We start from the raw sequence: 24,684 nt of genomic DNA, 5'->3' as shown, positions 1-24,684 counted from the left end.
CGCTGATCCTGCACATGTGAGCCCCCTCCTTCCCGTTTCTCCAAACCAGTATTTTCCCACAAGACGCGGCGAAACCAGATGTGACGTCATCACATGCCGCGATATATCACAAACAATGAATTTTCTTTAAACAATCCTAACTTTAACTAAAAAATGCTAACAAATGACTTACTAAAGCGAAAATATTATAAACTAAATAAATGCCATAAAGGCAACACAGTTGCAACTGAGTACTCATTGGAGAAGTCGTTCACAAACATTTAATATAAAAGTGGTACAGTAGATTAAAAAGGCTGTTGGAAAATTGGAGTGCATTTTTAAAAGGCAAACCTTTTATGATGGTTTGATAGAGAAAACCATGGTATACCCACATAAGCCCCTCTTATGTTTTGTAACTTTTAAATATTAAATTAATTCAAAAGAAAACATGGGAGTCTGGGAACGTGGATCTGGCTTCATCTTTACTTTAAGTGAGACACGTACATATCACATGGTAGTGAAATTATATATGCAATTAATGTATTTAACATATAACCTGTAATGACTTATTTAAATGAACAAGACTTTATGTATATAATTACTCAAATATTATTGAAATATCAAATACTCAACACTCTTCCCTCCTTACCTATAAACTCTCAGCAAATAGAGAGTGCATCTCAACTATATACACAGCATATTATAGAATGCAACTACTAAAAACAAGCACCCACAGCAGAGTAATTTTTTAAATTGTCCCATTCAAACTTAAAGATTTAATTGCTGTGGAGGATTTCTTGCTTTCATGGGATAATGTCTTTCCTGACAAGGGAGATGATGCTGCCTGGCTGGTGAAACTTGTGGCTGTGAAAACGATCTCAGGTTTTGGGGCATCCCCCATGGTGGTTTTAGCTGTTGACTCTGAGACTGCAGGAAATGGTTCTGACAGCTCATTTCTCTTTCTCTTCTCATTCACATTCTTTCTCTTTATCGCTTCCCTTCTTTCTCTTCTAGTTTGTGCATCTTGATCTTGGGAGTTGCACTTAGCTCACTGGAGTATTCTGTTATTAACCCTTCTATTGCTCCCTTCACGATCTGATCTCTCCTCTTGGTTTCCTCATTCACAGCGTCATCTGATAAATTGTCTGTTTTTGTATTGTCCTTCGACTTCTTTCTTTTTGGCCTCCCATTCATCCAGCTGGGCTTTGGTCTTTGCATCAACTTTTACGAGCAACTTTTTATTTCCCACTTGAAGTTTATGCAAATAACCTGGATACAAGAAGGTTATTCTGCTTCTTTATACTCACAAAAGCAGAATGCTTGCAACTTTCCTGAAGCTCCTTGGACTCTCTTCCAGCTTAAAACCATGCCACATTTCACAAATAGCTGCCTGATTAACATAGTAGAAGCTTTCTCGGGTACATTGCCTACAAATACTCTTGTAGTCAGACCACTGCTTCGGTCACTTCCACGATTCCTCTGAGCAGGATAGTCCTTCCTTGGTCCAATATGCTTTCCACCAGAGGCACAGACGTTGACACCAACACCTGTTTGTTGGGCAGTGTTCCAGCATGGAGACAGGTGTGGCACCATTCAGTGCCTTTCTTAATTCATGTTCAGATGGTTTCATTACATGGGGATGTGGCGTGCAAATGGTGGCTGGATCTCCAGTCAAATTGTAGTTTTCTCAGCCAATCACACCACCTCAGTGCTGTTACTTCTATTTTTACCACGTACAGTAAAAGCTCAATGTGGCTTGTTGCTTGTTGTATTTCACAATTATGAAGGTCGTTCCTACAGGAGTTATCTTTTCTCCAGTATAAGTTCTTAGCAGGCTTCAGTTTGGTACCTTTGAAATGCCGTTCAAACTCATGTTGTTGATTGAATGAAACAGCTGAGCCATTTTAATTGCCATTCGCTTCTGGCATTAATCATATTGTTTGTCTATTGCTAATTTTCACACTCTAAATCTCAAGGCCTTTGTTACTGTCATCATTATCAGATTTTTCATTGATGGTGTGCGGATTAGTGCTCTTTTTGAAACTGCAACTTGCCTTTTTAGCATTTTCTCTTCTCTGGGCAGTCCATTTATTTTTGTCTGCTTGACATGCTTTTTGTATATGTCCTGATTTGTCGCATTTTCTGCAAGTTTCAACTTTAAATCTGCATTTGTCTGGTATATGTGAGCCCCTGTCACAATGGTAACACAAGTTGTTTGGTCAGGCCTGTTTCTGTTTAGACGATGTAATTTTATTCACACTCACTTTCATTCCTCATTGCAACTGAGTGGCATCTCTGTTTGCAGTGTCCATTGATACAGCAATTTCAATTGCTCGCTTGAATGTAAGATGTGTGTCAGGAGTTGTTTTTGAATGCTTTCTTTTAAGATTCAACAAACTAAATGATTTATTAGTGCCTCATTAAGCTTATTACTGAACTAACAATTCTCAGACAATCTCTTCATTTCTGCCATATAAGCTGAAAAGGACTTACCTTCCTTTTAATTTCACTTATGAAAGCTAAAGCGTTCTGTATCAGTAGTGGTTTTGGTTCTAAGTGTTTCTGCATTTCTTTTACAATAGCAGCAACATTCATTTCTGATCATTTGGTTGGGGCAGTCAAACTACAAAATAGATTATTTGCTTTTAAACCCAATGCACAGCAAAATTAGCACTTGCTTTTCACTGGCTATTTTATTTGCTTCAAAATACTGTTCCAACAGCTCAGTATACATGAGCCAATTACTCACTGTGTAATCAAACTTGTTAATCTTTCCAAGTAGCCAGCCATTTCTGCTTTTTTTAAATGATTATTAAAGTACTCACTCTCTATGAACCCTGAATTCTTCTGTTTATAACCTTTATATGAAAAAGGATTTGTTTGCTTCTTCCCTTCCAAAGACCGACTCCGTATGCTCAGCTGTTTCTTTTAAATTCAGTTATTCTTTGCATGTATTTTTTTTGTTTGCATGTCTCAGTGCACTTTAACAGGTCAGCCACTGTCTCAGGCTTGCTTTAAAAAATACCTTGTCACCAGTGCTATGTTTTGTAACTTCAAAACATTAAACTAATTCAAAAGAAAACATGGGAGTCCAGGAATGCAGGTCTGGCTTCACCTTTACTTTAAGCAAGGTGTGCACATATCATGTGGCAGAGAAATGGCTTATGCAGTTAATGTATTTTACATATAACCTGTAATGAATTATTTAAATGAAAAAGATTGCTTAATCAAGCAATACACACACATACACACACACACACACACACACACACACACACACACACAAACACACACACACACAAACACACACACACACACACACACACACACACACACACACACACACACACACACACACACACACACACACACACACTCACTCACTCACACTCAGAATATCAAATACACAACAGCCACCACAACTCAGAATGACCTTGTATTGTCTGTCAGTCAATTAAATCAATGTCTGGGCATCTTTCAAGAGAGTGAATAAATAGACTTTTTGTCCCTATAGTGAAACTAGCAGAGTGCTGAAGAACTATGCAGACTATCTGGCTGGAGTATTTAAGGGCATGTTCAACTTAATTCTGCAGTCTGAAGTACCCACTCAAGACACCTTTAATCAGGAAAATCATCGTTATGTATATGGAGATAATAAAAACAAAAGAAATAGGCCTAAGATTCAATTTTGAAAGTCAATGTTTTTCTGTAACTTGCAGTCGAACTATATCAAGAAACTGATCTCATTAACATGATAGTAACTAATTTCCTTAAGTTCAGTAATTAATCCTAACCATAAATGTGACATACACAACTAACACATAAATCACAAGATATACAAAGAACAGTTTCATACATATAATGATCACTTGAACATCACGAGGGCAGTAGCATCTCACACAGGTAGGACCTGCAAATGGTGCTGGCGCCGAGCGGTCAAGCAGTGTTAGGGGCAGGATTTGGTTCTGTTACGTTGAAGTTCTAAGTGTATTATTGTTCAAGCTGTAGGTTCTTGCTGCTGCTGACAATAAGAGATGTGAATAAATCAACTTTGTATTGCAGTTAGTTTTAGAATTATCTATGTAGCAAGAGAGAAGTGGAAACAGGATGTGAGGTTTAGGTTAAATTAATTTAACTATGAAGGTTTTTCCCGTGTTTCAAGATGCAGTTGACAGAGGAAAAATGGTTCATAGAATAATGTAGGATTTTATAGGAAAGAAAGGCAGTTTAACTCCTAAAAGTCCATGTTACTCTATGACACTCCATATAACCATATAACAATTACAGCATGGAAACAGGCTATCTCGGCCCTTCTGGTCCGTGCCGAACGCTTATTCTCACCTAGACCCACTGGCCCGCACTCAGCCCATAACCCTCCATTCCTTTCCTGTCCATATACCTATCCAATTTTTTTTAAATGACAAAATCGAACCTGCCTCTACCACTTCTACTGGAAGCTCGTTCCACACAGCTTCCACTCTCTGACTAAAGAAGTTCCCCCTCGTTTCACCCCTAAACTTTTGCCTCCTACCTCTCAACTCATGTCCTCTTGTTTAAATCTCCCCTACTCTCAATGGAAAAAGCCTATCCATGTCAACTCTATGTGTCCCCCTCATAATTTTAAATAACTCTATCAAGTCCCCCCTCAACCTTCTACGCTCCAAAGAATAAAGACCTAACTTTTTCAACCTTTCTCTGTAACTTAGGTGCTGAAACCCAGGTAACATTCTAGTAAATCTCCTCTGTACTCTCTCTATTTTGTAGACATCTTTCCTATAATTCGGTGACCAGAACTGTACACAATACTCCAAATTCGGCCTCACCAATGCCTTGTACAATTTTAACATTACATCCCAACTCCTATACTCAATGCTCTGATTTATAAAGGCCAGCATACCAAAAGTTTTCTTCACCACCCTATCCACATGAGATTCCGCCTTCAGGGAACTATGCACCATTATTCATAGATCATCCAGATCATTAATGTATATGAAAAACAACATTGGACCCAGTACAGATCCCTGAGGCACACCGCAAGTCACCGGCCTCCAACCTGACAAACAGTTATCCACCACTACTCTCTGGCATCTCTCATCCAGCCTCTGTTGAATGCATTTTACTACTTCAATATTAATGCGTAACAATTGAACCTTCCGTGTGGAACCTTGTCAAAGGCCTTAAAAGTTTTTGTCAGTGTTGTGTGGAACTAGTCACTGATTGCTGACAGAAGAGAAGTTGTAGTACATAGAACATAGAACAGAGAAATCTACAACACAATACAGGCCCTTTGGCCCACAATGTTGTGGCAACCACATAACCTACTTTAAAAGCTGCCTAGAATTACCCTTCTGCATAGCCCTCTATTTTTCTAAGCTCCATGTATCTATTTAATAGTCTCTTAAGAGACCCTGTTGCAGACTAACGCAATCCAAGTGGTCTTCCACAGAGCAAACACTGGAGGGCAGCACAATGAGAGGGGCCTGCCCCAATCCAGCATGCCTGTGCACCTCTGCTCCCTTCCAGACTGTCTCTGGTGTCTCCTACCCTGGACGACTGCAACAGGTGACACTGCAGCATGAGGACCTGGTCCGCACAGCACTTGAGACCACACAGCTCCTGCTCCATCGGTCTCTCCAATGAACCAAAGAATCAGACTTGCAGTGTTCTACATTACCAATGTCCAACAGGGTCTTGCAATCAGTTGCACCATTTGTTGGACTGTGTACCACTTCCATGCACTTCTTCTGACATCTTCTTCCCTGGATATTTTAGCAAGCAACAGCATGGTACTCAACAAGCCCATGCTGTCTAGTAACTACGTAGTGAGGTAGACCTGCGGTGCTTGGTGTTCTTAATATCCAGCAGTATCTTCCAGTCATAGGAAAGATGTAAAGGATGAACAATTACACCATTGATTGAACCCGAAGAGAAAGGTTCGACCAACTAACCGCATGTTGCAGTATGTAGAGAGCTCCATATTTTATCAAAATCAGTCAGATTTATTATCATTGTCATGTGTCATGAAATTTGTTGCTTTTGAGACAACAGTACAGTGCAGGACATAAAATATTACAAATAAATAAATAGTACAAAAGAGGAGGTAGTGTTCATGGAATGTTCAGAAATCTGATGGCAGGGGGAGAAAGCTGATGTTAATTCTCTGTGTGTGGATCTTTAGGCTTCTGTACCATGTCCCCAATGTTAGTAATGAGAGGGAGGCTTGTCTCATGCAGTAAGGGACCTTGATGATGAATGCCACCTTATTTATGCACTGGCTTTTGAAGATGTCCTCAATGGTGAGGAGGCAGCATCCATTATTAAGGACCTCCAGCACCCAGGACATGCCCTTTTCTCACTGTTACCATCAGGCAGGAGATACAGAAGCCTGAAGGCACACACTCAGTGATTCATGAACAGCTTCTTCCCCTTTGCTATTGATTCCTAAATGGACATTGAAGCTTTGGACACTGCCTCACATTTTTTGTTAATATACAATATTTCTGTTTTTTGCACGTTTTTAAAATCTGTTCAATATATGTAATTGATTTACTTGTTTATTTATTGTTATTATTTTTCTCTCTGCTAGGTTATGTATTGCATTGAACTGCTGCTGCTAAGTTAACAAATCTCATGTCACATGTCAATGATAATAAACCTGATTCTGATTCTGATGCAGTCTACACTCCCCTGCAGCCTCTTTCAATCCTGTGCATTGGAGCCTCCGCACCAGGCAGTGGTGTAACCAGTCAAAGTGCACCCTACTGTACATCTGAAAAAATTTGGCAGACTTTGGTTACATACTAAATGTCCTCAAACTCCTAATGAAGTATTGCCGCTGGTGTGCCTTCTCTGTGATTGCATTAGTATGTTGGTGTCAGGGTAGAACCTCTGAAATGTTGACACCAATAACTGAAGTTGCTCACCCTCTCCACTGCTGACTCCCCCACCCCCAAATGTGGATTGGTATGTGTTCTCCTGAGTTTGCCTTTCTGAAGTCCGTGGTCTTGCTGATACGAAATGCAAGGTTGTTATTGTAACACCGTTCAACCAGCTGTTCTGTCCCACTCCTATAACAGTGGTGTCATTGGTGAATTTACAGATGGTGTTAGAGCTGTGCCTGGCCATATGGTCACGAGTGTAGAAAGAGCAGAGCAGTGCACTGAGCACACATCCTTAAGATGCATCTCTGTTGATTGTCAGTGAGGAGGAGTTATTATTACTAGTCTGTACTGACTGTGGATGTTACTTGGTTAATTAGTGTTCTTGAGTTTTGAGCACAGGGAGGAGAAGCACGAAATGTTGCATGATGTTGAGCCAGCAGTAGGTATGGTGACTGTGCTGTATGGAATGTTGTGGACCTGTAAGTAATTGCTAAAGAGCCAAGATTCAAGATTATTTAATGTCATTTCCAGTAAACAAGTGTAATACAAAGAGAATGAAATAATTGTTAGTCTGGCTCTGATACAGTACAAAATAACACAATAAGATAAAAGGCACAATAACAATAAAAAAACACAATAAATGTAAAAACAGAAGATAGTTCATATACAAACAGTGCCTATAAAAAGTATCCACTCCCCCTCCCTCTGGAAGGATTCATATTTTATTGTTTTACAACATTGAATTACAGTGGATTTAATTTGGCCTTTTTGACACTGATCAACAATAAGACACTTTAGTGTCGAAGTGACAACAGGTCTCTACAAAGTAATCTAAATTAATTATAAAACACAAAATAATTGATTGCATAAGTATTTGTCCCCATTAATATGCCACACCAAATCATCACTGCTGCACCCAGTTAGTTTCAGAAGTCACATAACTAGTTAAATTGAGGTCACTGTGTGCAGTCAAGGTGTTTCAATTGAATGGAGCAAAAATACACCTGTATTTGGAAGGTCCAACTGCTGGTGAATCAGTATCCTGGCAAAAACTACACCATGAAGACAAAAAAGCACCTCAAGCAACTCCAATAAAAGATTATTGAAAAGCACAAGTCAGGAGATGGGTACAAGGAAATTCCCAAGTCACTGAATATCCTTTGGAGTGCAGTCAAGTCAATCATCAAGAAATGGAAAGAATACAGCACAGCTGTAAACCTGCCTAGAGGAGGCCATCCTCAAAAACTGAGTGACCGTGCAAGAGGAGGCCTGGTGAGGGAGGTCAGCAAGAGACCTATGACAGCTCTGGAGGAGTTACAAGCTTCAGTGGCTGAGATGGGAGAGACTGTATGTACAACAACTGTTACCCGGGTGCTTCACCAGTCACAGCTTTATGGGAGAGTGGCAAAGAGAAAAGCCACTGTTGAATAAACGCTTACATGAAGTCTCAGCTGGAGTTTGCCAGAAGGCATGTGAAGTCAGCTGGAAGAAGGTTCTAAACCAAAATTGAGCTTTTTGACCATCAGACTAAATGTTATGTTTGGCGTAAGCCAAATGCTGCACATCATCAAAAACACACCATCCCTACCGTGAACGACGGTGGTGGCTGCATCATGTTGCGGGGATGTTTCACTGTAGCAGGCCTAGAAGGCTTGTGAAGGTAGAGGATAAAATGAACGCTGCAAAATACAGAGACATCCTGGAGGAAAACCTGATGCACTCTGCAAGAGAACTGTGACTTGAGAGAATATTTTTTTTCTCTAACAAGACAATGACCCCAAACATCAAGCCAAAGCTAACAGAAATGGCTTATAAACAACAAAGTTAATGTTCCGGAGTGGCCAAGTCAGAGTCTAGACCTCAATCCAACTGAGCATTTGTGGCTGGACTTGAGAAAGGCTGTTCATTCATGGTCCTCGTGCAATCTGACAGAACTTGAACAGTTTTGTAAAGAAGAATGGGGAAAAATTGCCGTGTCTGGATGTGCATAGAGACCTATCCACACAGACTCAAGGCTGTAATTGTAATTGCTGCCAAAGGTGCAGCTACTAAGTACTGAAGGGGGTGAGTAAGTATGCAATCAGTTATCTTGTGTTTAATAATTGTAATAAATTTAGACCAATTTGTAAAATTTTGTTTTCACTTTGTCGCAGAAGTGTCTTTTCTGTTGATCTGTGTCAAAAAACGGCAGATTAAATGCCCTGTGCTTCAATGTTGTAAAGCGATAAAACATGAAAACTTCCAAGGGGGCTGAATAACTTTTATAGGCAGTGTAGATTAATTGGATGTCGATAAATTGATGTGAGGCACTGGAATGTCTGTACATAAGATGGAAATGATATAGTAGTGGTGGTTCGGGGCGTGGAGGGAGGGGTTAGTGGTTGGAGATGTTGAGCAGCCTTACTGCTTGGGGAGATAGTTGTTGTTGAGTCTAGTGGTCTTGGCGTGGATGGTACGTAGCCTTCATGATGTTACTGCCCTTTTACTGGCACCTTTCTGTATTTCAGCTTTTGATGGCAGGTAGGCTAGTGCCAGTGCATTGGACAGTTTTGACTACCCCTTGCCCACCACAGTACAGTTTCCAAACCATGTAGTGATGCAGCCTGTACAGATATTTTCTGCTGTACATCTGTAAAATGGTATGAATATGGATGTACATGGTCCAGCTCTCTTCAGCCTCCTCAGAAAGTGGAGGAGTCGGTGAGCTTTCCTGATTGTGTAGTTGGTGTTCTGGGACTATGAGAAGATGTGCAAAATGTGCCCTCCCAGGAGTTGAAGCTGCTCACAGTTTCCACTGTTGTGCTGGTGATGTAAAGATGGATTATGGAACTGAGTAATTTCTGAGAGAGTTAAAGATGCTGAATAATGGGAGCTTTTGGAAGGGAGCGGTGGAGGGAATGGGAAAAGATCAGGGTGCTTCATCTGAGGGGCATACTTTAGGGCTTGTGATGTGCAAAGGAAAGGATTTTTTGAAAGGTTTTCCTGAACAGTGTGTGGATATCAGGAGAATAAAATACAGATGCTAAGAATAAGAAGTAAAAACAAAACATGCTGGAAATACAAGCCAAGCTGCATCTATGGGAACTGAAACGGAGCTTTCAGAGTCTTTGGCCTGAGGCATTAACTCTGCTTCTCTTCCCTTTCCATAGATATGGCCCAAGCTGATGAGTATTCCAGCATTTTCTGTTATTTGCAAACAGTGAATTGGAGAAACCACTTGCAGCATTTTAAAATTGAGTATTTATTTTGAATTGTACAGCTGCTTTATGGAAGCCTTCCCGCACTTCCATGAACAGAATTAATAGGTGTAAGTTTACAGTATGACAACAGTGGTCTGTGTGGTTTAGCTAGAGTTATATGCATGTATGGTAGGATTAAAAGAGGATCTGCTGGTATTAGAGAGATGTGGATATGCAGTACTCTGGGTGCAAGGATCTTCATAGATGGTAAATACTTCACAGATGGTTTTTTTTTTGTTGCTGGGGCCTCAGGTTTAGCTGGGGAGGGGATGGCAGAGTGTTGGTTGCTCAACTAATCTTAAGATCCTGACTTCTCCACAAACTTGAAAGATCAGATGAACCTGGATGGAAAGTACACTAAATAATCAGTATGATCTGTCATTCTAACATTGGAAAGCTAGAATCACAATGGACTCAGCTGCTGTAAAATGTTGTGCTATGGTTTTTCACTGAAAGTCCTGTATAGTGGGTGTATAGACCATCTGGAGTGCTTCCTAAGCAATGGGATGGATTAACCTGTCAGCATGGGAGAAATGGCACCCAACTGAAATTGTTTATCTTACTCTAAGTTAGTTTTAGCTCTTAGCTGAGGTAACATGATTTCCTCTGGCACAAGTATTGGATCTTTGGATTAAATTAACTGCATAAAGGGAGCCTCGAAAGACTTGTGTGGAATTTTCCAATAAAATTCCAATATAATCAATGCTGAATTTCAATGACTTTTGCTTTCACTTCATATTCCACCTGTCCCATCTAGCAATGATGAAGTCATTTTACATTCTCATGTTCCACTGACTCTTACATCAAATGGTTTATAAATTTATCAATTAATCAACTGAGAAGTTGCAATTGGCAGAGTTATAATGTTTCTGATTTGAACAATAAAGCAAAAATAAAACACAGATGTTGGACCTCTGAAACAAATGTAATAAAATTCTAGAAATGCTCAGTAGGCCAGGCAGCATCTGTGAGGAGAGAGATAGAGTCAATGTTTTCTGTCATTGTCTCTTCATCAAAAGACAAAAAGTGAGGAAATCAAAGAATTAAAAGATTGTTACCAGGCAGCTACATTTATTTGAAATTCTTTTTCATGGAATTTGTAGAACTAAATATGTTACTGTTCATAAATCATACACAGTTTTTAGAAGCGATCTGTGTGAGAACAGAGAAGTTGTTTGGTATGCAAGTCAGACAGTACAGTAGCTTTGCTGTTGGGAAAATAATTGAATTATTGATCACTAGAAAGTTAGTGAGTACTTTTATGGACTAAGTTTGCCTGCTATATCTGAAATATCAAAAATAGCTTCTATGGTGGCCAAGTGACATATTGGAGAAATGTAAATAAAAATAGTTTTATTACATTATATCATGTCAGAGGTGACAACTCTTGAATGTGATTTTAAACCAAGGCTTCTCTCTGCCCTTGGAGATGGACTTTAAAAAAAAATCATGGCACTGTTTTTTGTAGATTATAAATACATTTCCAATTTCTTTTAACTGTCCAGTATTTATTCCTCAATGAGCATTACTTAAAAACAGATTTATGTGTTTATATTGCAAAGCTACATATGGCAATTTGCTGCATCCTTTACATTATGGCAGTCAAAGTATATTAAAGGCCTTTGCAATTCTAGGTAGAGTTGTAAATTGGACCCAACACTGGCTATTTGGCAGGAAGCAAATAATATTTTATTGACTGAAAGATTGTTACCAATGGAGTTCCATAGCAATTAGTATTCAATGTATTACATTTTGTTTACCTAACTGTAGGAGATGTGATAAGGAAGTTTGCAGATGATGCGAAGTTTGCCCATCTGATTAACTATGATAAGGAAAATTTAGGACTATAGGCGAAAATAGATGGTCTGGTCATCCATGCAGGGAAGAAACAAATGGATTTTAGTTCAGGAAAATGTGAAGTAAAGCATTTGGAGAAGTTTAAAGTTCAAAGTAAATTTATTATCAAAATACTTGTATATCGCCATATGAAACCCTGAAATTCATTTTCTTGCAAGCATAATAAATCCAAATTAGAAGAATAACCATAATAGAATCAATGAAAGACTGCACCAACTTAGGTGCAAAAGACAACAAACTGTGCAAGTACAAAAAGAAAGAAATAAGAATAATAAATAAATAAACAATAAATATTGAGAATGCGGGTTGAGAAGTCCTTAAAAGTGAGTCCATAGGTTGTGGGAACATTTCAGTGATGGGGCAAGTGAAGCTGAGTGATTATCCCTTTGGTTCAAGTGCTTGATGACTGAGGGGTCGTACCTGTTCCTGAACCTGGTGCTGTGAGTCCTGATGCACCTGTACCTTTTTCCTGATAAGCAGGAGTGAGATGAGAGCAGGAGTGAGATGTGATGGGGGTCCCTGACGATGGATGCTGCTTTTCTGCGACAACACTTCTTTCACTTCATTCAGATATGGCCCAGGTGCATAGAGAAAGACACTGAACTTGGTCAATGTTTCATTGACTTTACTGAGAACTGTTGTGGAATTTAAAGAAAAAGGAAAACAATAAACTCTAGGCCAACAGGGCTGTTAGTTAAAACTCTCAAACCAAAAGTTAGGTGCCAACACTGTGGCTAGAAGCAATAACCAAATACTAAATGAGTACCGTTCCTTTAAAGCGTCTGTCAAAATGGTAGAGCGTAAACATTGCTGTGCTTTTGGTCGTCTTGACAAGACTAGAACAAAAAGAAGGGACTTAAATAGCACCATAATGAAACAGAACACACATACTCATCAGCACAAATGTCAAATCTGTTCTGTAACCCGCCTGCAGGAGCCCAGAGACTCCACAGCAGAGTCCATGGTTGCGACAGCTTTGTGGAGATGTGCTCAATGGCGGGGGATGGTTTTACACGCGATGGGCTGGATTGCATCCAGTACTTTTTGTAGGATTTGCTGTTCAGTGCAGAAAAGTTAGGGATTTCCAATAAATTGAAGGAAATTGAGCATAATGGTGGTAGACTTTGGAGGGAGGGTGGGAGGGGGAGAGAGAGAGAGAAAACAAAGATCCTTAAAAGTTGTTAAAACAAGTGGTTAGTTAGTAGGGCATAGTGGATCCTCTCCTTTATTAGCTAAAGCACCGAATAAAGACCAGGGAGACTGTGTGAACCAGCTCACCCATAGTCTAAGCACTGTATAGAGTTCTGGTCTTTACGTGACTGTACTGGTGAGGATTCACAGGAGATTTATGAAGAAATAGAAGACTACCATCATTGGAATCTAGAGAAACAAACAAAGTTTATGAAGTTTTTGCCTGGACTGGAAAATTGTGTCAATGATCAAGTAAACTAGGATTATTAGTGGGATTAAAAACCAGTGGGCATAGATTTAGAGTAACTGGTTGAAGGGAAGCTGAATTTATTTTTCACTGGAACCACTGCCTGAAGGGTTGATAGGGGCAGAAACCTGAAAGGTAGTATTCAGATACAAAATATGCTTTAAAGAGCCAGGACCTATCTGTTATGGGCCAAGTGCAATTAGACTGGGAAATTATATTTTTATAGGTGCAGTGGGCTGAATTGCCTGCCTCTGAGATGCTATGTCTTCTGTTCCCAACTGATTCATTGAATGTAAATCTCTTTTGGACATGCAAAAGTTGTGAAAATTGCAAGTATTTCTCTCTCAATTATGCATGGCCTAGTTGGGGAATTTGACTTGCCTGTGAAATGGAGCTAATACCCTTTGTAAAGCTGTCTGATGTGCATAGTGTTATTGGTTCTCATTAAAACAGAATGTGGGTAAGTAATTGTTTACAGACTTCCACAAGGACACATAAAGGACTTCTGTTGTAATGTTATATGCCTTTGCATTTAATTCATGATTATTTATATTACTTTGTTTCAAAGCTGATAACTTGTTTCCTGTAGGTATTCCTCAAGTATTATCAAGTAGAACAGTTAAATTTGCTGCTCAGAGAAGTCATTGCCAGTATTGTGGTTATTCAAGCCCACATCAAAGGCTGGCTAGGAGCCAAGAGATACAAGCGAGCCCAAGCACAAAAACAAAACAGTGCCATCATCATCCAGTCAGGTATGCACGAGCTGTTGCTAATAAATAGAATAGGATTGTTTGGAACTGTTTAAGTCTATACTGTTTACATTTAACTAACACTACAAAGAGCAGCTTTTAAACTGCAGATAGATGGGAGTTCAGTCAGTCGTTCCATTAACACCCCACTTGCCAATACTGGTGAAGTTGTTCCTCAAGTGGGAGCACAGCATTCTGGAGGCTGGGCTTCAGTTCTCATTGATGCCTGTGTAGAATTTTCCCATGAGTGCATTGATTGACATTGGACATGAACCCAATGGGCTGAATAGCATGCTGTACCACAATAAATACAAAAAGAAAAAAATTGCAGCAGGTTGGGCACAGTAACATCATTTTGCTGAAAGAGGTTTTATAATTCATGGTTTGAATGTTTTGTGGTTTTCCCACCAGGTAAAAATAACAGGAAAAATAGACAAGAAGAGGGGTAACCTTACTTTTTTCACTTGTTGGGCTTAGAGTAGCAAATAAAGTTTACATTTCTCTAAAACAAGAGAAAATCCGTAGATGCTGGAAATCCAAAGCAGCACATGCATGATGCTGGAGGAACTCGGCGGCTCAGGCAACATCTATGGAAAAGGGTAAACAGATAATGTTTCGGCCATTACTGAAGGGTCTAGATGAAGTGTCTTGGCCCAAAGCATTGACTGTGCTCTTTTCGAAGATGATGCCTGCCCTGCTGAGCACTTGCAGCATGTTTGTGTGTGCTGCTTTAAATCTCTCTTGTTCAGATGTGATTAGTCCAGGTATTTTTAATCTACAAAATTCTTGAATGTTATAAGTGGCCTCATCCACACAAAATCTCAATTATCCTTACCAACAACTACCTTCTTTCTTATTTAGGTGTAGAATTAACTTGGAAAGTACAGATAGACCATAAGGCATAGGAGTAGAATTAGGCCATTCAGCCCATTGAATCTGCTGTGCCATTCCATCATTGCTGATCCTGGATCCCACTCAACCCCAGACACCTGCCTTCTCGCCATATCCTATGATGCCCTGACTGATCAGGAAATGGACAACTTCCATCTTAAATATTCCCACAGACTTGGCCTCCACCACAGCCTGTGGCAGAGCATCCCACAGATTCACTACTTCTATAAAAAAAAATTCTCCTTACCTCTGTTCTAAAAGGTCACCCCTCAATTTTGAGGCTGTGGCCTCTAGTTTTAGATACCCCACCATAGGAAATATCCTCTCCACATCCACCCTAATCTAGTTCTTTCAACATTCAGTAGGTTTTTCGTTATGTAGGTTAACCAGATGAGCCATTGCTAATACTGAAATTGTAGATGTAAGAATAGAGAGGAGAAAAAATAGCTTGAACTGTTTTTGAGTTCAAGATCGGTGTTATACATGAAGCACCAGCAGAAGTAGCTGCTCCTGGGCCTGTTGAATTGGCCCTTGGACCTTATTAGCCTTATTCTGGGAAGCCACAGTGGCACTTTGCTTGTGTTCACTGGGCTGACTGTAATGCTCTGAGCATCACATAGATCTCTAGTTTGTTGGGGGCTGGGGATTAGGAGAAGTGGGGAGGAATAGGAGGGTGAGGAAGGGCGGTGATATTAAGGGTAATAAATACTAAGGAACTAGATGCAGGTTAGTAGCATATCAGTTTTTCAAAGTTTATCCAAGTTGATCTTATTGACATTTTTCTAAACTTGTTCTAAAGCATAATAATGAGATCAAGATCATCAGTATCAAAAGGATTGACTGTTCCTCAAAGCCTCAGAGCCATCATTAGCCAATCTTCATTAGAAGGCTCATTGTAGCCCTGTAGCTAAAATTACAAATAAAACATTAATATTATTGTAGCACTAATTTTGAAGTGCAGTGGTAGCATATCCAAATGTCTATCAGCAAAGCAAAGGCTTTGCAATACTTTGTGCATTACACGTAATATAATTTTTACTACTTTGACACTTGTTTTACAGAAAAAGCATTAAACAGTCTATTGCAGATCATTTATTCAGTATTTCAAGTGCAGGTTGAGCCATATGTTGTAAGCACGGAGAAAAAAACAGGATATCTGGTGAAGGAATGAACTTAAAGTTCTGCTGTGCTGACTTAAAGGACCCACCAGCACATGCTTAGATAATTGCACCAATGTGCTCTTTTCCTTTGAAACCACAACCAACTTCCTCCACAACACATTGTCTCATATGGACAATGGTTTGCAGAATTTGAGAAACTTGCATAGCTTTTAAAAACACCCAACTTTAATCACCATTTTCACGAGCATCTTAAATATTTATGCTTGTGATGATATTAGATTGCACGTTTACTTCCTGATTCTCACATCTACGTGCTTATACCAATACTGGCTTACCGACTAAAATGAAATTAATTCCCCAAAATAATGTGTTTTCTGAGACAGATGCATTTTTTTTGGAAATTAAGCCAAAAACTGCTTGTAAGAATGTACAAAGCAAAGGAAATATAAAGAAAAACTTAAGAGATAGATGCAGAAGGAAACCATTATCCTTCCCAAGCCTACGTGCCAATCAATAAGATCACAGCTAATCCTTAGTTCTCTTTGCTTTCCTATCCTTACAATAAACTTGGAGGAAACTAGACATTAGCAAAATATTAGCAGTGAAAAATTTGAACAATGGGGAAGGGAAATGAATTTTCTCAATATTTATTTAAGTTAGTATTCTCTAATGTTTCTAAAATCTATAAAAATGAATCATGTATAAGACCATAAGACATGGGAGCAGAATTCAGCCATTCAGCTCCTCCATTCCATCATGGCTGGTCCCAGATCCTACTCAAGCCCATACACCTGCTTTCTCACATAAGTTTTGATGCCAGGAAACTCAATTTTCACTTTCAATATACCCACTGTCTTGGCCTCCACCACACCGCAGTCTGTAACAGAACATTCCACAGATTCACTACTCTCTGGCTAAAATAAATTACTCCTTACCTCTCTTCTAAAGGATTGCCCCTCAATTTTGAGGCTGTGCCCTCTAGTTCTGGATATCCTCACTGTAGGAAACATCCTCTCCAAATCCACTTTATCTGGTTCTTTCAGTAGGTTTCAATGAGATCCCCCCCCCCCCGCCCCCACCACACTCTTCTAAATTTCAGTGAGTACAGGTCCAAAGCTGCTAAAGGCTCCTCACATGTTAACCCCTTCATTCCCAGAATCATTCTCATGGACCTCCTCTGGACTCTCTCCAATGACATCACATCCTTTCTGATATATGGGGCCCAAGACTGTTGATGCAGCCTGACCAGTGTCTGATAAATCCTCAGTATTATCTCCTTGTTTTTTTATATTCTATTCACCTTGAAATGAATGCCAGCATTGCATTTACCTTCCTTACCACAGACTTAACCTGTGAATTAACCTTCTGGGAGACTCTTTAGACCCTTTGTACCTCTGTTGTTTGAATTTTCTCTGCATTTAGATAACAGTCTGCACTGTTGTTCCTTTTACCAAAGTGCATCATCATACATTTCCCAACACTGTATTCCATCTGTCACTTTTTTGCCCATTCTTCAATTTGTCGAAATCCTACTGGAATTGCATTGCTTCCTCAGCATTACCTACACCTCCACCTACCTTCATATCATCTGCAAATTTTGCCAGAAAGCCATCAATTCCTTTATCTAAATCATTGACAAACAATGTGAAAAGTTGTGGTTCCAGTACTGACCCCTGAGGAACACCACTAGTCACCAGCAGCATGTCAGAAAAGGTCCCCTTTATTCTCGCTGCCTGTCACAGGCAGGAGCCTGTCAGCCATTCCTCTATCCATGCCGGTATCTTTCCTGTAATGCCATAGGATTTTATCTTGTTAAGCAGCGTTATGCATGGCCCCTTATCAAATGCCTTCTGAAAATCCAAGTAAATGACATCCACTGCCTCTCCTTTGCCCACCCTGCTTGTTACTTCCTCAAGGAACTCTAAGAGATTTGTCAGGCAAGATCTCCCTTCACAGAAACCATGCTGACTTTGACATTATTAGTCTCCAAGTACCCTGAAACCTCATCCTAAATAATGAACTCCAACAATTTCCCAACCACAGAGGTCAGGCTAACTGGCCTATGATTTCCTTTCGTTTGCCTTCCTCCCTTCTCAAAGAGTGGAGTGGCATTTTCTAGTACTATGGAACCATGCTAGAATCAAGTGATTTTTGTAAGGTCATAACCAATGCATCTGCTTTCTCTTCAGCAACCTCTCTCAGACCTCTGAGATGTCGTCCATCTGGTCCAGGTGGCTTATCCACCTTAAGACCTTTAAATTTGTCTAGCACTTTTTCCTTGTAATAGCAATGGCACTCACTCCTGCCCCCTGACACTCACAGAACCCTGGCACACTGTTGGTGTCTTCCACGGTGAAGACTGATGCAAAGTACTTATTAAATTCATATGCCATTTCTTTGTCTCCCGTTATTACCTCACCAGCATCATTGTCCAGTGGTCTAATATCAACTCTCTTATTCTTTATATAACTGAAACAACTTCTAGTATCCTGCTTTATATTATTGGCTAGGTTGCCCTTATATATATCATCTTTTCCCATATGGCTTTTTTAAAGTTGCCTTTTGTTGGATTTTGAAAACTTCCCAATCATCCATCTTCCCAGTCACTTTTGCTAACTTATGTGCAATTTCCTTGGCTTTTATGATGTCCCTAACTTCTTCTGTCAGCCAAGATTGCCTCTCCTTGTCATTTGAGAACTAATATTAGTTACATATACCCATTTTTTCCACAAATAAGTGAAAATTGTTTTTAAGAGTAAAAATCAAAAATTTCCACCAAATTATATGAGACCAGAAGACATAGGAGCAGAGTTAAGCCATTTGGCCCATTAAGTGTGCTCCACCATTTCATCAAAGCTGATTTATTATGCCTCTCAATCCCATTCTCCTGCCTTCTCCCTGTAACCTTTGACATCTTGGCTCATCAAGAACCAATTAACCTCTGCTTTAAATATACTCAGTGACTTGGCCTGCACAGCTCTCTGTGGCAATGAATTCCACAGATTCACAATCCTCTGGCTAAAGAATTTAATTCTCATTTCTGTTTTAAATGGATGTCTTTGTATTCTGATGCTGTACCCTCTGGTCCTAGGCTCACCTACTGTAAGAAACATTCTCTCCAAATCCAGTCTATGCAGACCTTTCAGTACTCAACAAGTTTCAATGAGATCCCCTCATTCTTCTAAACTCCAATGAGTTCAGGTCCAGAGCCATCAGACGCTCCTCACATGTTAACTCTGTCATTCCTGGAATCATTCTTGTGGACCCTCTCCAATGCTAGCTCATCTTTTCTTGGATAAGAGATTTTTTTTTTGCCTTCCTTACCATCAAATCAACTTGCAAGTTAACCTTTAGGGATACTGCACAAGGACTCCAAAGTTCCTTTACACTTCTTTTTTCTCCCAGTTTAGAACGTAGTCTATGCCTTTATTCCATCTGCCACTTCTTTCCCTATTCTCCTAATCTAAGCCCTTCTGTAACCTCTCCACTACCTGCCCCTCCATCTATCTTCGTATCATCCATAAACTTGGCCACAACGCTATCAATTCTGTCATACAAATCATTGACCTGTAGTTCCAATACCAACCCCAGAATAACACCACTGGTTACTGGCAGCAACCAAAAAAGGCCCCCTTGATTCCCACGCTGATCTTCTATATGACATTCATTTTAATTCTGAGGGAATATAGATCAACCAAAGAGAGATTGCCTTTAATAATTATGCATCATATCCATTTTATTCCCTCCTATCACAAGCTCATCATTCTCTCATTTGTTATTAGCCTGGAGAGCATATGTTGCACATAAAATCTACAAGCAATTGAAGACACAAAGAGAAGCAGCAATTTGCATCCAAGCAGGTATGGCAAATGGTCTTAAAATATCATTTCACAATTATGAAACAAATTCTTGTAAATAGCACTTCTTTCTAACAAGTAATGCTAATCCAATGGTAATGCATTATTCCCAAGCCTATTTTCATACTTAGCTTCCTTCCTTAAATGCCTAAATCATTATCATGATATGAACCATAATGACATTATAATCATTATGACCTGAATGCCATTATAATAAAAACATAATAGGAAATGGTGGAACCATTATTGGAAGACATGGCCTGCAACCTTTGATGTGCTTTGTTCTCATGTCAGGCTTAGAATCTAAAGTGGTGGCTTGTTAAGGGTCAATGTGGCAGTAAATATTCCTGCCTGTTGTTTGAAGTATTTTTCCCTTTTATGACAAAGACTACGATATATGAATATTTAATTATCTGCCTGGATTTAACAGCTTTTGAACTTTGTTATTACTGCTGTCAGAAAGTAAAGGTTGAGAAGTTTGCCTGAGTAACTAGCTGAAGTTTTGTATCTCTACGTGGACCTCAAACTTATCCATGAGGCCTTTAGCTTTTGCTGTAGCTGAGAGCTGTCAGGGAGTTTAATGTGCGCCATGTAAACCATGAACAACACCACTAACTTACAGTAAATTTCCCACCCCTCCCCTTTCTCTCTTTTTCCATTCCATATTCTGGTACCCTTCTCAGCCTTTCTCTTCTCATTTCATCATCTCCACCCTTCAACTCCATTTCTTCCTCCCATGGTCCACTGCCCTCTCCTTTCAAATGAATTCTTTTCAACCCTTTACCTCTTCCACTTCCAGCTGTGCACTTCGTAACCCTCTCCCACCCACAAACCTTCCCCACCTCCCCTGGTTTTAACAATCACCTGTCAGCTTGTACTCCTTCCCCTCCCCCACCACTTTATTCTAGATTCTTCTGCTTTCCTTTCCAGTCCTGATAAAGGGTCTCAGCCTGAAACATCGGCTGCTTATTCCCCTCCTTAGATTCTGCCTGACCCGCTGTGTTCTTCCAGCATTGTGTTGCTCAGATTTCAAGCATCTCTGCAGAATCGCTTGTGTTTATGTGCCGCATTTAGTTTGTTTTGTGCCTTATAATCCTGACAAAATATTCTAGTGTATTGCCATGTTGATAGAACTGCAGTCAATGGTTATGAACCTTCCGATATTTTGGTACAAAGCCAGTGAGGTGCTTCTCTTGCCCCATTGCATTCTCAACACTTACTAATTTCCACACATTCCATTCAGTCTTCACATACATAATGCCAAATGTATATATATATTAAATTACATTTCTTGCTTAATCCTATTTTCTCAGTGAATCCAGATCTGTTTGTAATTCACTTTTCTCATCTGTGGTCCCAATATGTACACCTTAAATTGAGAGTTTACTCATCAAATAGTTTCATAATGCATCCTTAAGATTACAATGAAAATGATAAAGCAGTAGTTAAGCTAGTTTTCTCTGATAATTTATCAAAAGCCACCCAATAAGATGCAATTTGCTACCTGTGTCTATCTGATCATGCATGTAATAAAGTTCAACCAAGGGCACTAATTTGAACATATATACTGAATATGTGGTTCAAAATACAATAAAGCAACATCATGCAACAAAGAAATATCAGAATCTTGTTCCAGTGATTTGAGCATATATAGGAACAGTGGGTTGGAGTGCAGGGGGAGTAGGGATGTCGGAAGGGAAGTAAACTGAGTAATTGGCTTAAAACAGGCTTTTTAAATTAGCTTTAGCTTGCTATCTGAGATGCACTCATATTTTAGTCAGTCACCAAATCTAACTTATAGAAGGGTCTTGGGATCAGGGAAAGTTTTGATTGTCTTGCTTGTGTTATTATGTGTGTACATATAAAGAACTTCAGTTCCCAGTGTGCTTTGCAGGCGGTTCACCCGGAACCAGACGTGACATTGGTGAACAGGTCAGACATGCCCTTGGCGGGCTGGAGTGTCCCGAGTAAAATGTGGTTGAGCTGAAGCCATTCTGTGAATTAACAACATGTTAGATTTTTACCCACGCAAGTTTGTCTTTAAGAACAAACATAGCATTGCCCACCATCCAGCAACCTCCACTGCAGGAATAAACCACAGGTGTTTCCACATTCCTTTGTCACTATGCAAAAGATACATACAAAAAATTCCACAGAATTAGGTGACAGTACTTTTGGGACTCTATTGCAGACCACGCCTGACACTCAAGTGGAGTATAAACCCTCTCCTCAATCAGCATTCACCTTGATCTTCCTAGATGTAACAGTACCAACCGTAGGTCAGATCCCAAAGAAGATAATAGGCCCGAACCTTTGTAATTGAGTCTATACTGTATTCCATATCTCAAACTTTAAGGAATAGATTAGGACATTGCATTCATAAGACCAAAAGGATTGGGTGCAATTATATTCTAACCAATCTTGTGGACTTCTGCACGTCAACTAGAAGATTTTCTGAAAAAAATAATTTAAACGTAGAAATGGTATGTTAAGTCTGTTACTAGTCGTATTAAAATCTTTACTCATTTATTTGTTATTGCATTTCATCTGAAGATTTAGTCTGAGATTCCAGAAGAATTTGGTTGACAACCTTCTGTAAACTAAAATGTGCTGGAATCTAAACTCCTTTCATCCGCTTCACTGTAAAAGCAGCAATGGTGCTTATCCATCTGTCTCCTCACTTCCTCTTCTTTCTGGTTCTTCTTTCGCAAAATATTCGCTCAGCAGTAACAAGATGCCTTTTCATACTGTCAACATTTTTCTCATCTGTAATGTAAATTAATTCCTTCTAGTATATCTCAACAGAGATCAAAGTAGGGATATTAACCTTAGTAGGTTTTCTTTCATCAGAACCAAAAGCCAGATACTGTGAGGGTAGTGTAAGAGGGCCAGTCTAATTGTTATCAATGGCCCTCCTCCAGGCAGATTTCTGTCAACAGTAGCAAACGTTTCAAAGGCACTGAATTATATTTTGTAAGTGACCTTATAAGTCCAAACAGTGATGGGGAAGTAGAAATTAAATTGAATAATTCTTGATCTCTTTGCTCTGCCTACTTTGATTTGTATGAAACTTTATTAATTTTGCATATATGATGTTGCTCAGTGATTCTGACAGCAGATGCTCACAGGTGGAGAGAATAGGGAAAACTAGCTCCTTATGGAAAACTCCTGACTCATTTATTTTGTTCGTTTGTTAAAGCTATTGCTTTGAGGTAGATTGCATTAGCATTTTTAAAAATAAACACATTTCTTTCAAGTACAGGAGCTAATGGCCCAAGGGTCTCGGATGGCCTAGACTATTCCCTAATCATTCATCCATCAAAAACAGATAAAAAGATAACAATACTCTAATAAACGTACATACTTGTTTCTATATGTTTAATATTTTGCACCTTTACCGTAAGGATTAAACAAATATAAAACAGTCTTTACATTGCAGAACTGTACAAGATCAACATTCGAAAATGTGCATCAACTTCATTCCAACTGAATATAATCTTCTTATGTTGATACTTATTCCTGTGCTGAATCGTTTCATGCTCTAGATGGTATTAAATTACCGGTCTCCACACATGTGCTGAGTTTTTTTCTTTGGCTACAGAAAATGACAGGAGATGCATATCTTGGATTATTCTGGATTTATTCAATCATTTACTTCACTGTGAATATTTATTTATTGAGGTACAGTACAGAACAGGCCCTTCTGGCCCTTTGAGTCATGCTGCTCAGTAACCCCCGATTCAACCCTAGTCTAATCACAGGACAATTTACAATAACCGATTAACCTACCAACCAGCACACGCAAAATGCTGGAGGAACTCAGCAGGCCAGATCTTGGCCCAAAATTTCAACTGTATTTTTTTTTCACATAGATGCTGTCTTACCTTCTGAGTTTTGTGTGTTGCATGGATTTCCAACATCTGCAAATTTGTGACTTAACTCAGGAATTGGTATGTCTTTGGACTTTGGGAGGAAACTCTGGTGAAGGTGGGGAGAACATACAATGTGAACACTTTACAGACAGCGGCAGGGTATGGGATTTTATTTCTAAATGCATTGTAACGTTTTTCTTTGGGGGAAAAGTTTGTCACACTTAAACATTGATAATGTGTTTGCAACTCACAATGACAAATAATTGGCCATCTAAGTAAATGTGGAAAAATGTTTTGAATTTCAGTAGCCAGTGAGCATTGCCATGTTAATGTTTTCTGACTAAACTGCTAGATAGTTATGTAATTGCACATTGATTATTTCACTAGAAAGTTAATCCCCTTATTTTTGGGCTATAAGTGGACTAAAAGCAACAAAATAATTAAAGATTTCACAAGAAACAACTTAATTTTTAATATCTCTCCTAAACTTTTAAAAATTTCATGCTGTCTTTCATCCTTCTTCCTTTTGAGTTAAGAAAAGTTGCTTTTAAGTGATTTGAATTCTGTTTGGATATTTCATTAATAAATGCTTTTGTTTTTTTAAATGTCTCCTACTTAAAATGACAAAATAACAGAACCTTGTTTCATTATTCCATTTTATATTTTGGAAGCACGAGAACTAAGCAAGTTCAAGTTGAGTTAATACATTAATATTTTATATTGTGATCAACCTGATCATTCCCTACACAGATCTGCAGATGAACCCACCAAATGCTCTGGAATAGCATGTGAAGCAGAGG

General features: G+C 39.2%; 1 protein-coding gene across 7 annotated transcripts in view; it reads left to right on the top strand.

The window, feature by feature from the left end:
- myo3b (myosin IIIB) overlaps window positions 1-24,684 on the top strand; it is a 481,967-nt gene that overhangs the window by 320,809 nt on the left and 136,474 nt on the right. For all 7 annotated transcript variants that reach the window (XM_059966610.1, XM_059966606.1, XM_059966605.1 and 4 more), the window contains 2 exons: window positions 13,984-14,146; window positions 19,938-20,015. In XM_059966610.1, coding sequence (XP_059822593.1) covers window positions 13,984-14,146; window positions 19,938-20,015 — 241 coding nt within the window. The remainder of the gene's footprint in view (window positions 1-13,983; window positions 14,147-19,937; window positions 20,016-24,684) is intronic.

Source organism: Hypanus sabinus, chromosome 4 (genome assembly GCF_030144855.1).
Source record: "Hypanus sabinus isolate sHypSab1 chromosome 4, sHypSab1.hap1, whole genome shotgun sequence".
In the NCBI taxonomy this organism is placed as follows: domain Eukaryota; kingdom Metazoa; phylum Chordata; class Chondrichthyes; order Myliobatiformes; family Dasyatidae; genus Hypanus; species Hypanus sabinus.
The sequence above is the reverse complement of the archived record's forward strand: the minus strand, read 5'-3'. Positions and strand labels throughout refer to the sequence as shown.